Source organism: Spermophilus citellus (genome assembly GCF_964194105.1).
Source record: "Spermophilus citellus genome assembly, chromosome: 14".
Classification (NCBI taxonomy): Eukaryota; Metazoa; Chordata; class Mammalia; order Rodentia; family Sciuridae; genus Spermophilus; species Spermophilus citellus.
The window spans coordinates 46,041,918-46,060,289 of NC_138194.1; the positions used below are offsets into that span (position 1 = coordinate 46,041,918).

The 18,372-nt window shown below is 38.1% G+C and overlaps 1 protein-coding gene across 5 annotated transcripts in view; it reads right to left on the reverse strand.

The window, feature by feature from the left end:
* Positions 1–10,266: 10,266 nt before the first annotated feature.
* JPH1 (junctophilin 1) overlaps positions 10,267–18,372 on the reverse strand; it is a 79,946-nt gene continuing 71,840 nt past the window's right edge. The window contains exons 5-6 of one of the 5 annotated variants that reach the window (XM_081266549.1): positions 12,725–12,820; positions 10,267–10,941 (exon numbers count right to left, since the gene is read on the reverse strand). In XM_081266549.1, coding sequence (XP_081122675.1) covers positions 12,740–12,820 — 81 coding nt within the window. In that variant the 3' untranslated portion in view covers positions 10,267–10,941; positions 12,725–12,739. Of the gene's footprint in view, positions 12,552–12,724; positions 12,821–18,372 lie in introns of all 5 variants that reach the window. The other 4 variants (XM_081266548.1, XM_081266546.1, XM_081266547.1 and 1 more) reach the window with 4 other exon arrangements.

Below are 18,372 nucleotides of genomic sequence, written 5' to 3' on the forward strand. Positions count from 1 at the left end.
GACTGATTTCCCAAATCCTACACACATCTGTGCACAAAAATAAGGACCAGGATGTTTTCCTAAAAGCTCCCTTGCTTCCTTCCAGGCTCTGCCTTCTCTCTAATTATCCAGCTTCCTCTTCTGGCCTGGTGGTCACTCGGGAAGGTCAGCAGGACATGATGGAATCAGTATGTGCAGACACCATTCTCATCCTTGACTGTGTTTTGTTGTTTTTCCTGTCAAAAGGGAGAAAAATCTACACAGATGGACAGAGGGAGTTATGTGTAGGCTTGCAAATGTGAGAACTGTCTGATAAAAGCAAAGTATTTGATTGTGCAAAACTTAAAAGAATGAGGTCCAATATCATATACGGTTTGAGAGAAGTGTCTATAGAGAAACTACTACATGCATCTGAGAATAACTCTCATTCATATAATTAGAAAATGCATTGCCTTCAACCTCACATATCAGTCTTACCCCTATCAACTCCAAGGACCCAGCCTTTCTGCTAGCTGGCTTGATGGCAGTCAGGACTCCTCAACAGTGCTTTGTGTCTTTAATACCTGGTGGCCAGAAGATAGAGTCGAAGCTGCCTGAAATGTAGAGGTCAGAACATCCAGGACTTGAAGCCAGAGGTCCCTGGCTAGGAGTTCTAATGCTGTTCCCACTCAGCTCTTCTGTGAAGCCATCTTCATCTCTCTGGGCCTTGCTTTTCTCATGTGCAAAATGGGAAAGACATTTCCTTGATCACTGAGTTATTATAAGCATGAAATACCACAAGAGTAAGTTGCTGTACAGATGTTAGGCGTGTATTCTTTTTCATTATTTTTTCTTTGCCTTACTACATCACACATAATACCAAGAAGAGGGCCTTGAATATTAAATTGGCACTTAACACTTACACTTTGCTTGATTAACAAGAACAGTGGGTCCTTGGGAGAACCCCGTTGAGGACCACTTTAATTAGATCCCTAAATCCCTGACCAGCAACCCCTGCTTCACCTGGCTGGTCAGCAAGTTAGAAATGCAAATTCTCAGGCCCACACCATCAGAAGCTCTGCCAGCAAGCAGGGGCTTCACAAGCTGTTTTTACCTCCAGGTGGTTCTAAAGTGTGTTAAAAGTTTTCAGCCAACCAAATTGTCTTTTTTTTTTTTCCTTTTTAAAATGAGAATGCATTTACATTGTCAATAGTGTGATGGTCAAATAGAATGAGATTTGGTGAAAGCCAAAGTGTTTAAATGATAAAACAGTCTCAGGAGGGTACCTTCAACCTGTTAGGTTTTCCTTAAAATAGTAAATAAAACATGTTTCAAGCAGAATTGTTTCCTGTTACTTATGGAAGAAAAGGAAAAGTTAAGCTTATTACAGGATGTGAGATAAGCAATCTGATGTCTACACTGCTCTAGAGCAGATAGGTTTATCTCCTTTTCTGTTTTTTTTCTCAATATTTACTAATCTCAGAATTCATAAACTTATGGTTGCTACACTGACTACTCAGTTCTGGAACATCTAGCAATGGCATTTTGTCATGCTATTATTTCTGATTAAATGTATTTTTATTTAAATCCAAGAATCATTTGTCTCTGTTCCTAGCCATAGCAATTAAACGTAATACTAGACTCATTAACACATCTGCATTATCAGCGAAAAACTCCCTCACTTCAGGAAATTCATTCCTCCAACCAAGAGTACAATCATTATGGCCGCACCACGTGGAGAATGAACAATAGGTTACTGAATGACCAATGGGTCATAGAAGACATCAAGGAGGAAATTAAAAAATTCTTAGAGATAAATGAAAACACTGACACAACATATCGGAATCTATGGGACACATTGAAAGCAGTTTTAAGAGGAAAATTCATTGCTTGGAGTTCATTCCTTAAAAAAAGAAAAAACCAACAAATAAATGATCTCATACTTCATCTCAAAATCCTAGAAAAAGAAGAGCAAAATAACAGCAAAAGAAGTAGAAGGCAAGAAATAATTAAAATCAGAGCTGAAATTAATGAAATTGAAACAAAAGAAACAATTGAAAAAATTGACAAAACCAAAAGTTGGTTCTTTGAAAAAATAAATAAAATTGACAGACCCTTAGCCATGCTAACGAAGAGAAGAAGAGAGAGAACCCAAATTACTAGCATACGGGATGAAAAAGGCAATATCACAACAGACACTTCAGAAATACAGAAGATAATCAGAAATTACTTTGAATCCTTATACTCCAATAAAATAGAAGATAGTGAAGGCATCGATAAATTTCTTAAGTCATATGATCTGCCCAGATTGAGTCAGGAAGATATAGACAACCTAAACAGACCAATAACAATAGAGGAAATAGAAGAAACCATCAAAAGACTACCAACTAAGAAAAGCCCAGGACCGGATGGGTATACAGCAGAATTTTACAAAACCTTTAAAGAGGAACTAACACCAATACTTTTCAAGTTATTTCAGGAAATAGAAAAAGAGGGAGAACTTCCAAATACATTCTACGAGGCCAACATCACCCTGATTCCTAAACCAGACAAAGACACTTCAAAGAAAGAAAACTACAGACCAATATCTCTAATGAACCTAGATGCAAAAATCCTCAATAAAATTCTGGCGAATCGGATTCAAAAACATATCAAAAAAATTATACACCATGATCAAGTAGGATTCATCCCTGGGATGCAAGGCTGGTTCAATATACGGAAATCAATAAATGTTATTCACCACATCAATAGACTTAAAAATAAGAACCATATGATCATCTCAATAGATGCAGAAAAGGCATTCGACGAAGTACAGCATCCCTTTATGTTCAAAACTCTAGAAAAATTAGGGATAACAGGATCATTCCTCAACATTGTTAAAGCAATCTATGATAAGCCACAGGCCAGCATCATCCTAAATGGAGAAAAATTGAAGGCATTCCCTCTAAGATCTGGTACAAGACAGGGATGCCCTCTCTCACCACTTCTGTTCAACATAGTCCTCGAAACACTGGCCAGAGCAATTAGACGAAAGAAATTAAAGGCATAAAAATAGGAAAAGAAGAACTTAAATTATCACTATTTGCAGACGATATGATTCTATACCTAACAGACCCAAAAGGGTCTACAAAGAAACTATTAGAGTTAATAAATGAATTCAGCAAAGTGGCGGGATATAAAATCAACACGCATAAATCAAATGCATTCCTGTATATCAGCGACAAATCCTCTGAAACAGAAATGAGGACAACTACTCCATTCACAATATCCCCCCAAAAAATAAAATACCTGGGAATCAATCTAACAAAAGAGGTGAAAGACCTATACAATGAAAACTACAGAACCCTAAAAAGAGACATAGAAGAAGACCTCAGAAGATGGAAAAATATACCCTGCTCATGGATAGGCAGAACTAACATCATCAAAATGGCGATATTACCAAAAGTTCTCTATAAGTTCAATGCTATCCCAATCAAAATCCCAACAGCATTTCTTGTAGAAATAGATAAAACAATCAGGAAATTCATATGGAATAATAAAAGACCCAGAATAGCAAAAACAATGCTAAGCAGGAAGTGTGAATCAGGCGGTATAGCGATACCAGACTTCAAACTATACTACAGAGCAATAGTAACAAAAACAGCATGGTACTGGTACCAAAACAGGCGAGCGGACCAATGGTACAGAATAGAAGACACAGTAACCAATCCGCAAAACTACAACTATCTTATATTTGATAAAGGGGCTAAAAGCATGCAATGGAGGAAGGATAGCATCTTCAACAAATGGTGCTGGGAAAACTGGAAATCCATTTGCATCAAAATGAAACTGAATCCCTTTCTCTCGCCATGCACAAAAGTTAACTCAAAATGGATCAAGGAGCTCGATATTAAATCAGAGACACGGCGTCTGATAGAAGAAAAAGTCGGCTATGAGCTACATACTGTGGGGTCAGGCCCTAAATTCCTCAATAGGACACCCATAGCGCAAGAGTTAACAACCAGAATCAACAAACGGGACTTACTCAAACTAAGAAGTTTTCTCTCAACAAAAGAAACAATAAGAGAGATAAACAGGGAGCCTACATCCTGGGAACAAATCTTTACCCCACACACTTCAGATAGAGCCCTAATATCCAGAGTATACAAAGAACTCAAAAAATTAGATAATAAGATAACAAATAACCCAATCAACAAATGGGCCAAGGACCTGAACAGACACTTCTCAGAGGAGGACATACAATCAATCAACAAGTACATGAAAAAATGCTCAACATCGCTAGCAGTCAGAGAAATGCAAATCAAAACCACCCTAAGATACCATCTCACTCCAGTAAGATTGGCAGCCATTAAAAAATCCAACAACAACAAGTGCTGGCGAGGATGTGGGGAAATGGGTACACTTGTTCATTGTTGGTGGGACTGCAAAATGGTGCAGCCAATTTGGAAAGCAGTATGGAGATTTCTTGGAAAGTTGGGAATGGAACCACCATTTGACCCAGCTATTCCCCTCCTCGGTCTATTCCCTAAAGACCTAACAAGAGCATGCTACAGGGACACTGCTATATCGATGTTCATAGCAGCACAATTCACGATAGCAAGACTGTGGAACCAACCTAGAAGCCCTTCAATAGATGAATGGATTAAAAAAATGTGGCATTTATACACAATGGAGTATTACTCTGCAATAAGAAATGACAAAATCATAGAATTTGGAGGGAAATGGATGGCATTAGAGCAGATTATGCTAAGTGAAGCTAGCCAATCCTTAAAAAACAAATGTCAAATGTCTTCTTTGATATAAGGGGAGTAACCAAGGACAGGGTAGAGACGAAGAGCTTGAGGAAGATTAACATTAAACAGGGATGATAGGCGGGAGGGAAAGTGAGAGTTAAGGGAAATTGCATGGAACTGGAAGGTGAGCCTCAGGGTTATACACAATTACATATAAGAGGAAAGGAGGAGTAGGAGGAAAATTATATAAGTGGAAGAAACGATTTATAGTAGAGGGGATGGAGAGAGAGTAGGGGAGGGGAGGGGAGGGGAGGGGTGAGGGGACAGTGGAGAATGGGATAGACAGCAGAATACATCAGTCACCAGAAAGGCAATTTGTAAATCAATGGAAATGTAACTGATGTGACACAGCAATCTGTATACGGGGTAAAAATGGGAGTTCATAACCCACTTGAATCAATCTATGAAATATGGTATGTTAAGAACTATGTAATGTTATGAACAACCAACAAGAAAATAATTAAAAAAAAAAACAACAAAAAAAAAACAATCATTATGGCCAACCTTTCTCAGGCTTGTTTCTCATAACTTAATCTTTTGATTATGCAGTTTTTGTGATATTAATGAATAGTAGTATTTAGTATAATGAGTGTTCTATATTATTGGATATTCCTAAGCCTTTTATGAGAGATGCATCAGTGATACCTTTTGATGATCATCAGGAGCTTTGAATGTTAATTGTCTGACACTTGATTTTTAGAGGAACCTATGTATTTACATAAACTACAAGTGATTCTATATGCACAGTGCAGTCCTTAGAGTAAGATGTGATGCTTTAATGACCAAAGGCTCATAGAACTTTATTTCTGTAAACTAAAAGAAGCATCAGGGCTGAGGTGTAGCTCCAGTGGTAGGGTAATTGTCTAGCATGCTGGATGCCCTGTGTCCAATTCCTAGTACATGTGTGTGAAGCATGTAATAAATGTTTAATGACAGAATAAGTAACAATTGATAAAATGGCGAGACTATTCATTGTAATAGTATCTATTATATGCTGAGAGTCCACTATTTTGAACTTTTATAACAAAGCTCTTAGGCAGATATTATTGTTTCCATTTTACAGACACCAAAACAATTTTTAAAAGCATTCCACAATGGACACAGATACTTTAGTGCTCAGGCACTCAGTATGGAAAGATGTGAAACGAAGTGTATGGTTGGTTTTATGAAAGTGGCATCTGAGAAAGTGAATGCTGCATGCTTGAATTGAGGACTTCATTAATCCGTTTTTTTTACAATATATTTCTTTTTTTTAAATTTTTTAAAAATTTTTTTATTGGTTGTTCAAAACCTTACAAAGCTCTTGACATATCATATTTCATACATTAGCTTCAAGTGGGTTATGAACTCCCATTTTTACCCCAAATACAGATTGCAGAATCACATCGGTTACACATCCACATTTTTACATAATGCCATACTAGTAACTGTTGTATTCTGCTACCTTTCCTATCCTCTACTATCCCCCCTCCCCTCCCCTCCCCTCCCATCTTCTCTCTCTACCCCATCTACTGTAATTCATTTCTCTCCTTGTTTATTTTCCCATTCCCCTCACAACCTCTTATATGTAATTTTGTATAACAATGAGGGTCTCCCTCCCTTTCCCTCCCACCTCATGTCTCTGTTTAATGTTAATCTTTTCTTCCTGCTCTTCCTCCCTGCTCTATTCTTAGTTGCTCTCATTATATCAAAGAAGACATTTGGTATTTGGTTTTTAGGGATTGGCTAGCTTCACTAAGCATAATCTGCTCTAGTGCCATCCATTTCCCTGCGAATTCCATGATTTTGTCATTTTTTAGTGCTGCGTAATACTCCATGGTGTATAGATGCCACATTTTTTAATCCATTCATCCATTGAAGGGCATCTGGGTTGGTTCCACAGTCTATCTATTGTGAATTAAATAGTTTGCATTAGTGAACTGCTTGTGGAAATATGTTTCTGACCTGGAGAGATGAAGGAGGAGCTGTGTGGTTAGGTGTAAAGCAGAGCTCTGAGGCATGAAACAGTGTGCTGATCACATGGACAGAGTTAAAGTTTCAGCAGAGTAACAAGAGGTTGGGATTGCTCCCTTTATAACCTCCTTTAGGTAATCTTTATAATGCTGAAACAAAAATAGATGAATTGTTATTAGACTGAGCAAACCAATGGAAACCCCAAAATATATTTTACTAGAATTTTTTAGATTAGTAAATGCTATTTTGTGGAGAAAAAAGGAGACATGATTAGAAAACACAGAAAGATATTTCTATGCATAGACATTCTAGTGGAAGAAAATTAATCCATAAAGCAAGAAAATGCTGGTGAATTGCAAAGTTGACACTAAGAAATGAAAAATTGCCCCAAATGTCTCACATTATACATATCACGACAAACGAGGTGTAGATAACATCAAATCTTATTTTGAGGGGCTGGAGTTGTAGCTCAGTGGTAGAGCACTTGCCTAGCATGTGTGAGGCCCTGGGTTCAATCCTCAGCACCACATAAAATAAATAAAACAAAGGTATTGTATCCATATACAACTAAAAGAGAATTAAAAAAATTCTTTAGTGCCTTCTTGTGTGATATTACTATGTAAATTTTTGCTGTTTTAGAGAAAAACACATTTGATATCTATTTATCCTGTTGAATAATGTATGCACTTGAATGTTTCTAACCTCTGTTAACTTTTAATTTGATCCAATTATCTGCTGCAAAGCTGCTTTTTAAATGCCATCTCTGGTTGAGCTCAACAGATTCCCCCACCTGTTAGCTCTACAACATGTTATAGGGTTTTAGCATCTCTCATCAATGTTCGAAGCAGCTACATGACCTTTGGGTACTTGCTCTACTGGTTGGACACTGTTATCAAGAATAGGAAGAAAGCTTCTTCTCACCTTTGCTTCTCTTACTACACATATCTATCAGATTCTTTTGTAATGTGCCATAAATGACAAAAATGTGACACATACAATCCTGAAGCTGCAGACCCTCATTCTTTTCCTTTGGCAAGTATCATCATGAATACCACTGAATATTCAGTATTGTTCTTGACATTTTATGCACGAGTTTGGGAAAGGAATGATTTGTACATCAGCACAATATTCTTCCACTGAATTCATCTCTGTCTCCATTCTTTTCAAGGACTGACATACTCTTTACCAAGTAAATGAACTGCTTTATTGATCCATAACTGAATAAATCACCGGCCCTCACTTCCAAGTTAATTCTATTAATAGTTCATATAAGTCAGACTTGGGATACAAGAAAGTTTTATGGAATATTGAGATGCAATGTAAAAAATACACCACAGAATTGGTCTAAACCTTTTCAGATCTTCTAGATGCCAATGTGCAATTTAATTCTGAGATTACGTTCAATACACACACACACAAGTTCATTTAGAGCATGCCTCTAACTCTGCCAAGATATCACTTAAATGCTTATCCTTTAGTAATATTTAGTACTTCACAAACTTCAAATCAAATATAAAATGCATAGTACCTTACTAAGTCATGAAACTACAGAACTGTAAATACATGCTATTCAGAATTTTTAATAGACTGCTATAGCTCTGTCAGCTTGGCAAGTATTAAGGAGCTTATGAGTGTTATGGAAATGGATTCATTTGACCCAAACTGGTATCTTGTATTTCATGGCATCTGCCACATTTTCATGACCAACGCGTGACAATGCAGAATAATGCTAGCCAATTTATAAAATGAGAAAGCACAAGATTTAGTCAGATCTGGAACTCCAATACAGGATTTCAACTTTTTGAATATGTGATCTTGGGCAAATCATTTAATGGCAGGAGAACTTCAACAGGGATGTTGTAAGAATCCAATGAGACACTGACAGGGAAGTTCACTGTAAAGCAAAAGTCTCATATTCTGTACCAGAAATCACACATTAGCATCAGAGAGGGTAACTCTAGGTGTGAGAAAGGTATACTAAGCTCCACTGAGGAAAGGACATGATAGGGCCTGCAGCATAATTAAGCTTTGTACAGAGGCTTTGTTTGGACTCACTATACTTTTCAATGTGTTTGAGACACTAATAGGAATTTAAATCATTTTATCCTATTTTTCTAGTTAGTAAGAACTAATATACAAAGCAGTTACTCCTGCCAGGCACTGTACTGAGCACTTCAATAAGGTCATTTCCTCCCTTACAGATGAGGAAACCAGGGCATGAATTAGGGAAGGATCCACAAGCAAAAGGGATCACAGCCAGAATTCCATCCATGTTCACAGTGACTACTGAGCAATGCAGTATTCTGTATGTCGGCTCTTTTCTCCTCCTCTTGTAAATCAGATCCCTAGAGAGTCTACTCCAGAATACTGATGTCCTTTTCAGTACCTTTCCCAGCCTATTTCAGAAGCCTGTTTTGTGCCCTCTTGCTTTAGGATTTGCTAGGAGACTGTTTAAGTTCATAAACCTGCTAACACCTGGAGGTAATAACTGCATTATTTATATGGGGGTCTCTAGTATTCTTGGGGGAGAGGGAAGTGCCGGACCCACAGGTAATTCTCAAACCTGGAACAATCGAATGCAGTCTGAGGAACGGTTAGACGGGAGGGCAGAATATGCCACGTCTGCAGCCACCTACTGAGTTGGAAAGACCTGGCTCCACAACTTTCCAAAGCAGGGGAAGACTACAAATGGCACTCAGTGCCTGGGGAGCCTGCCTGCCACGACTCTTGAGAAATAGTTATTGCATGAAAAGGGCATGTAGAACAGTTTCCAGATTTCCCAACCACACAGACTTCTCCCCAGCTTTGGCTTCGGCCCTCAGAACGTGTGGTTTGGACTTGAATCTGGAATCGATACTCTAGCACCCTGTGCTTTCCCGGCCTACTTCAGAAGCCTGTGTTGTGCCCTCTTGCTTTAGGATTTGCTAGGAGACTGTTTAAGTTGATAAACCTGCTCACACCTGGAGGTAATAACTGCATTATTTATAGGGGGGTCTCTAGTATCTTAGCCTCCACAGGAGTGACAGCCTCAGGAATTCTAAGGCACCATGACAGCTCCCTGGGAGGCAGTTTTATGCCACACAGGAAGCTTGCACCTAGGATGGCTTCGAAGGGAACCGAGGCTGAAAGTTCTGGTGGCAGCAAGTTGATTCAACTTCCCATTGTGCCTAACCTCCCAGAGTGTGTTTAAGCAGTGGGGGCCATAGCAACGTATTAATTTATTTGGAGCACAGTGGTCAAAGAAACTTTAATTAAGTGAAAAGAAAACCATGCAGGAGGGAGATTTACTTCAACTTTGAGTTTTCCTTAAAAATAAGAGCAGTCTTAAAACCCTGGGTAAGGCACTAATCCAATTACTGAAGGCATTAAGCAATGAATCTTATTTTGCAAAATTATTTGAAAGGCCCAACATAAAAGAAGTAGTGGAATAATATAACTACCTTTTGCCATGTGGCTTCTTTTTTTCATTTCTATTATTAGTTTCTCAGCAGATCTCACACCACCACAAAAAAAAAGTCCACAAAAGACAGTAATTTACTCACAAAGAAACACACCTCCAAACTTTATTAATAACCGATTTCTTTTTATTAGAGCTGATACAGTTGTGAAAACTGTACATTATACATTTTGGTTTCAAGGATTATAAATAAAGGAACTCACAGGTAGGGAGTTCTTTTTCACAGCAAGAAACTTTAAATAAACAAAGTCATGTTTTATTAAGTACATTGGCAGACTTCATGTGCTGTCCAAAATGTAGAGTACAGTATAACAACCCATTAGAAAGAGCCTTCATGTAAAATACAGCTGGGCACATTTTAGAAAAATACCAACAATTTGAGCTTTGTTTTAAAAAAGCTTATAAATCATACATATATTTATAAATGGAACAAACATGCTCACTTTATAAACATATCCTTTAGTTATCTGTTACCCATTATCTCCAAAGCATTACATATTTTAAATAAACACTTAATAAGATTAAATATTTTATTTTCTTAAAAAAAAATCAGCTTTCCCCAGCATAAGGAGCTAAAGGGTTAGGAGGAGCAGTGAGTGCTGAGACCGACACAGGAACTTAAACGTTTGTTCTTGGGTAAAAACGTACTTCCTAAATCGAAAAAGTCAAAGCAAAAATGTAAAAAATAAATATACAAGTTGTAATTTTTCATTTGCTCTCTTTCTGCCGCCTTCTTTATTCCATATTGGTCACACCCAGGATTCTCAACATATTGTACTTCTGCAAAAAACACCACTGGGTTACTACCCTGCAGGTGACAAAGCATGCAGCCCACACCTGTGCTACCGTGGGAACTACGTGAACTGTCTCTTCTGCACTGAGAAGGTAGCTAGTAATGTAAAAAGAATCCGATTAAACCAGGCACAAATCATGAACGTCTTTAGGAAGTGCTCCCCCTCCACAGAGTCATGTTTAAGAGATTTAACATACCTTTCCTCCCCTGATTTATTTTTTAATAATTACTTTTATAAAGACTATGCAGATTCTCTAAGCATGCTTCTGAGTAATAAAGGAGAAATTATAAAACAGCAAAAAAAAATCTGTGTCAGAATAACAAAGGACAAATATTTAAAATAAAAATATCTAAGTCTTTAAAATTTGAAATTAAGTTACAAAAAGACTTTTGAAAAACACGAAAGGCAGAAGATTGAGAAGCAGTGATTTTTAACAAGGTTTTATGCTCTACCTGAATGTATTCAACAAAAATTTAAGTTGGAAAGAAAATAAAAAGAGAAGAGTAGTTATTAATAGCATCTTGCTTAACTTTCATGGGAATTAACATAGCCACTGACAAGATTTTATTTGGTTGTAAAGTACGTCAGCAATGAAACTGAATCCTTTAAACACTGATTACTGCAATCCATGCAACATTTTGACTATACTTTAGAATTCTGTTGTCTTTCAGCTTTTAAAATTTAGCACCTCCTAAGTGCATAAATAATTCATCTCGGTCATGTTAAAAATATTTAAATTATTTCTTTGGAAGGTATAATGCCTTCAGATTAAGTTTTAAAGATAAATAAACTTTTATAGGCTTAAGAATAAACGACATAAAAAAATGATGTATTGCTATCAAAATAAACACATTTTCCACTAGCGTTTTTGTTGTTTCTTTTCCTTGAGATGCAACATGTGCGTTTCCTCCAGCCAGGACCGCAGGTGGCAGGTGACTGTACATGGTATTTAAATAAACAGCAAAAATGAGCAGAGTCGTGCAAGCAAACGAAACGTTCTCTCCCGGAACATTCCAGGAGATGTTAAAGCAGCAGGTCACGGCATAAGACTGGTGAGTGATGCTGCTACCTATTTCTTCTAATGAGATAGGAGTGAATGTTGGAACCTCGTCCACAGCAACACAATCCTCCGACCGCATTCCTCGGGCAGTCATTTCCCCAGCTCCCTACTAAAAACGTCAGATGGTAAAATAGTAAGGCAGCTGTTGACTTCCATCAAAAAAAAAAAAAAATGCAGCTCCATACATTTCCAGTTTAGTCACACTGTGCTAGGACAGATGGAGTAGCCAATGCCAAGAACTTCGCCGGATGGGGCTGCTTCAGCAGATTTTAAAAAAGAATTATTATTAAGTTTTGTTCTCCAACATGGCTGTGTGCTTCAGCTCCCAGAGGACCCCAAAGCCACAAAGCATTCCCAGGGGGAACTGAACAGGTCCTCTGGCTGAATTTTTCCAAGTGTCATCTCTCTCTCGCGATCCCATCCTAATTCCAAGCCTCCTTGCCTGTGTCTGAGTCTGACTGGGGTGTGCCATTTAAAGGGCTGACGACACCACGGCAGAGGACTGTGGGCTAACACCACTAGTTGTCATGACTTCACTGAAGGGTCAAAACAGTTACAGCATTAAGTAACTATGTTGAATCACATTCAGGCACAGCCAAAATAAAGTGAAGGACAATATGTCATTGTTTAAAAAAAAAAGTGCAAATTTGAATACGAGAATAGAATGTTATTTACTGTAATTTGGTAGAGAAATTAAGGCTATTCTTACCTTTCCTAATTCCAATCAAGTTAGAAAGTGAACAAAAAGAATGGCCAACCCGATATTCAACAGCATGACAAGGACAATCATGACTGAATTAGGGCCCTGGAAGTGAAACAGAACAAAACAAGCATGATGTTTCCATGTTAATATCGGTAACATATTGCCAAAACCAACTACCAAAAGTATAAGAAAACAAACATGGCTGCAGAAACTAAGGCATGAATGAGGAATGCAGCTCCTAAAGGTGTGAAATAAAAATAGCAAGGGTTATGTTTAGATGGAGCTGTTGTTGAACTTTCACTTAAAAATGAACCCAGTCTTACTAAAATAAAAAAAAAAAATAGTAAACAGCAGATAGATCAATAGAGGAGGAGGGAGGAAAGGGAGGGAAGTACTAGGGACTGACTTGGAGCAAATTATATATCATGCATTTATAATTATGTCATAGTGAACTCTAATTTAGGTATAGCTAATATGAACCAATAAAAAAATGGGCTGAAGTTGTGGCTCAGTGGTAGAGCACTTGCTTAGCATGTGTGAGGCACTGGGTTCGATTCTCAGCACCACATATAAATAAATAAAATAAAGTCCATTGATAACTAAGAAAATATATATTTTTTTAAAAAATGGAATCCAGTCTTGAATTAGGTTAAAAATGTTTTTGATAATAACCTGCTCTATTCACCTCAAGATAGTGCACCCCACTCTAGATTGAGACAGTTTGCCACATGGGGGCTGCAGGCTGGTGGGCCTTAGCGGTTGTGGTTAGATCCATTCAGATGAGGAAGAGTGTGTCCTCAAGGCAGGTAGAAAATGAGAGTAAAAATTTGAGGACAATGAAGCCGCCAAGAAAAAAAAATCAGGAAAAACTCAAAATGAGATTCTTTAATTCCTATTTTTTCTTGGTCCCCTTTTGGGATCCTACCTTCTTTAGTACGTAAAAATGGTTAAGTGGGAAATGGAATACTTTCAGAAGTTATTCCTCTAGGTCTAACTTTTTACTCCTCTAATCACAACTACACCATTACAGAAATAAAGTTATATTTAACAGAATGCAGAATCCTGTTTTGATGACTGGAGTACCAGATACTCTGAGGCTCTCAGATTTTGTTAACTTCAAACAAATAGGCCTCTCAGGGCCTATGTGCTCAGGACTGGCCCTCGGAGAGGCTACCTTCATCAGAAAGATGCAATCTTGGTGTTTACTATTAAAAGAGCATCTAATTCCTAAATAGCATTGAAGTGTTCCAAACTGGTCTTAAGAGGTAGGTAAGACAGGGAACTTTACTGTTCTTATTTTACAGATAAGGAAACATTGATACTCTATTTGGATATCAAACAAGACAAGATTGAAATAATGTTGTTGAGGCCTCAAATGTCCTTCTAGTGGCAGCGTAAGGAAGACTGGAACTGCCACTGTGGAGCCCTCTCTCTCTGGGCCTTGGGTCATACGTCACTTCCTGAAGGAGCTCTCCTCCTGCCCTGGGACACATCTCCCTGGTAGAGGTCAGGGTGCTCTGTTCTTTCCCTGTTCTGTTGGCACATTTATTGTCATCTGTTGTTGCACTGCATGTTCTCACCTGGACCCTGAGCTTTATGGGGGCCTCATCTTGTTCCCCACTGTATGCAGTTCATGAGCTGTGGGGGCGCCCAATTCACTGGGGCAACCCGTATTTAATGAGACCCAGCATCTTCAAAACAGATTCAGGTACTGATCAAAGGACACCTGAGTAATGAGTAAAACGGGAGGGGGAATAAAACAAGGTGCCCTTGAGAGAGGGAGTATCAAGGAAAAGAAGACCCCCGGTTCTTAAGCCCCAAGTAATGGGAGGAAAATAGGTTTTCATAATGCCAGGCAGAGGGCTAAACATTTCTAAGTAGATTATTTGTTGTTTATTCTTCATACGAGATTATTAGTTCCATTTTACAGAGCTTCAAGAGGGTAGATGTCTTGCCCAAAGTTCCTCAGCCCCTTTGAACAAATTACACAGGTAGACCTAAACCTTATCCTGTCCACTTGCAGCTCTAGGCTCTTTTCTCTACATCCTTGTTAAAGCCCTGGGCCTTAGTTTAAAAGCAATTTCCCATCAAATTCTTTAATATCACATTTTCATCTATGTCCTGTAATTTCCATAGTATCAAATAAGCACCAAATCTTGCTAAGGACCAACTGCTCTTTTGGAAGAGTTATATTCCAAATTCATAGGAGAGTACTAACCTGCACAACATTTCACACAATTTTTCAGGGCTAAGAAATGCAGAAATAATGTAGGAAATTCCTATAACTCTGAAAATAATCATGATGATCTTTCAACATTCATAACTGAGTGCAGAAATTAAGGAAATGCCATTACTGCTATATACTTTGATTTGATTTGATTCATGAGTGGTATTATTTCAACTCTTTTGGGCCAATGCATTTAATTAGTAATTCTCAAAGATAACTTAGTGATATGAAAAATGAGGGAAAGTGGATCTGAACTGGATCTGGACAATATATAATGCAGAGTCAGTATCCTAAGGGGACCCAGGAAAAGGGGAATCAACCAAGAAGGTACCTTTAGTAAAGCCAACTTTAAAAGCTTATGGTAGGGGCTGTGGATATGGGGCTGTGGATGTGCATCGTTGGTAGAGCACTTGTCTAGCATGCATGAGGCCCAGATTTGATCCTCAGCACCCCTCCCCCCAAAAAGTTATGATAGCCTGAATCTTTACTGTTCATCCTATAAATCCTTCCAAAGTTCTGTGAATTTACCAGTCCCTTGTGCATGGGTTGGTATTCTGGGTTTGGATAATGTCTTGGGGTGAATTTAGTTTTCATCTTCAAGTTTTGGCTCACATCTCATTATATTGATAATCTGGATTCCTTGAATAATGAATAAATGCCTGTATAAATGCCTTATCCAGAATGAAAAATAAATAAATATGCATTTTTCTGAACACATATATATTTATCCTGGACATATTCTAACACACACATACGTATATATTCTATCAGTGTAGCTCCATTTATAAAACTATTTTTAAAGATGACTCAGTGAAGATGAGAGTAATCCAGTTATGAGAGGCTCAAACCAACACCAGGTGAAAAATGAAAATCTGGGACACTATTTTAGATATCAAGCCGCGACCTCGGTGTTCTTCAGATACCCAGGCAGGCCATGGGGTGAAAAGCTTTAAGGTGAAGTCCCATAAATATGATTGTGCGGGCCAGTTGTAGCTTAAAATAGCAAAATGGAAAAAAAAAAAAGTCTTGCTTTTCAAGACCGATTGGACAGGTGTAATGGAAACTACAGCAACAGGCAAACTTCCATATTAGAAGGCCGTTAAACAAGCAAAAGTGGGGGTCAAAATATGGAAAGAAATTGTACCTTAATGAATGGAAATTTTCTTTTCATTAAGAGATAATCATTCACATTTAAAATTGTGAGAAATTTTCTGCTGGAAATAGAGTTTATTTATATCAAATGTAAAAACTTCCCTAACTAAAATCATATGCAAAGAGAAAAGTTTAATTTAGTATTAATAGGAAAATTCAATTACATGAATTTACATTTTTTTTTTTTTTTGGTGAGATTCAAACTTAACCGGAAGGGATGCTTTAAGTTTTGCATAAATTCAAAAGAAAGATCAGGTAAATCTCAAAACAAATGTGGAAGCTGACCATAGTAATGGCTGAGAAAAAAAGTGCAGTCAGCTTTCAGGATGGGTGGAGATTCCTGATTGGAGGACTCTTCACTTGTTGCCTTATAATAAGGCTCTAAAGACAGTTGTTCTGGCTCTTACCAGAGTTTCCATGTTCCAAAACCCTCTATGAATATCCACATCACGTAGGATGCACGCTCCTGGACATGAGCCCACAGGTAACCATGCCTGTATCCATCACAAGTTTCCTAAGGCTGCTGAGCCTCCCTTCTCCTACTTCATGATCAAGTTGTTAATTTGCTCTAAGTGTTAGTCTGTGTCCTAGAAGGTTTTCTGTGTTTCTAGGAGATCAATATCCAGGGTGATCCTGAAGATGGATCAAATCTGTTAGAATATCTAGGAACTATTTACGCTTCAACTAGTACACTAGAAATGAAACATAATAATAGGCAATGCTTTCTGAGCATGTGCTCAGCACGGTACTAAGAACTTTGTGTTATCTCTAACACTTTAATTCTTTAATGTTGAGATAGGAACGAACGTATGAGGAAACTAAGGCAGAATAGTTAGTAAACTTGCCCAGAGTTACACAGCTGGAGAGCAGAGCTATGAACCCAGGTGTTTCAAATCTGTGCTCTTAGCTACTAGTCAGTATTACCTCAATCAGGTAAGCTGATTGACTATAGAATCTCAGATTCAGGTTGGCCATCATCATGGTTTAGATATGAGGTGTCCTTCAAAACCTCACATGTGGGAAAATGCAAGAAAGTTTAGAGGTGAAATGATTGGGTTATGAAAGCTCTAACCTGGATTAACTTATATGGGTGGTACTTGTAGGCAGTTGAGGAGTGGCTGGAGGAGGTGGGTCACTGGGAATGTGCTTTGGGGTTGATTGATATTTTGTCCCTAGTGAATGGAGCTCTCTTTGCTTCCTGGTGCCATGTCCTGAGATGCTTTCCTCCTCTAAACTCTTTTGCCATGATGTTCTGCCTCATCTTGGGCCCACAGCTATGAAGTCAGCCATTTACAGACTGAGACCTCTGAAACTATAAACCTCAAATAAACTTATCCTCTTCTAATTGTTCTTATCAGGTCTTTTGGTCACAGTGACCAAAGCTGACTAAAATAGTCATCCACCTTACAGATGGAGATTCTGACACAAACTGAATCTCTCAATGCCTACCCAAAGAACATTAACTGATTTGTTCTGGGTTTCCCTCAAATGTTGGATTTAGTGTGAATGTTTCTATGAATTTTAAATTGTGATTTTGTAAACTTCCCACTTATACAATGCCTTCATCTAAGAATTGTATGGAGTCTTCTACGGTTTAAAGGCCCCTCACAGACTACCATTGTAATGATGGCTCACTTCCTAAATCCTGGAGAAGGTTGTCAGGACTGTGAAAGGCAGCTTTCTGTCATCATGAAGAAGACAACATTTTCACACAAAGGTGCCGAGTGACCCTGTCACCTTCACACATAGGGGCAGCCTGAAGCCTGGGAGGCTGCAGAGCTGCTGGGCCCTCTCTCTCCCTGGGCTGTGAACAGGAACCCTCAAGACTGACCCCTGCAGGCAGAAGATGCCTGGCCAAATCCAAGAACCATGATTCCTCATATAAGCAGAAAAGATGCTTTCTCTAAATCAGGAGGCTGTGAAGTCACCAAACATATCTACAGTACTGCTTCACAGAAGATGCTTGCAGGTTAAAACTAGGAAAGTCAACAGGGCCTTTGTTTTTTTTTTTTTAAACCACAGTCTAATGAGCAGGACACTGGAGCATATGTTTCCCCTGTAGAGTTATGGAAGTCCACCAAACATACTACTAGATATATAAAAGTATAAGCTTGAAGGCCTGTTTGAATTTCCCCCTTATAAATCAGAGAATACTGATCTATCTAGAAATAGACAGTCTGTCTCCTTTTTCTATCTCATGGATACACATAAGAGAAATCATTATTACATTTAACAAATTCAGCACTGATAATATTAACTTAATATCAGGATACTG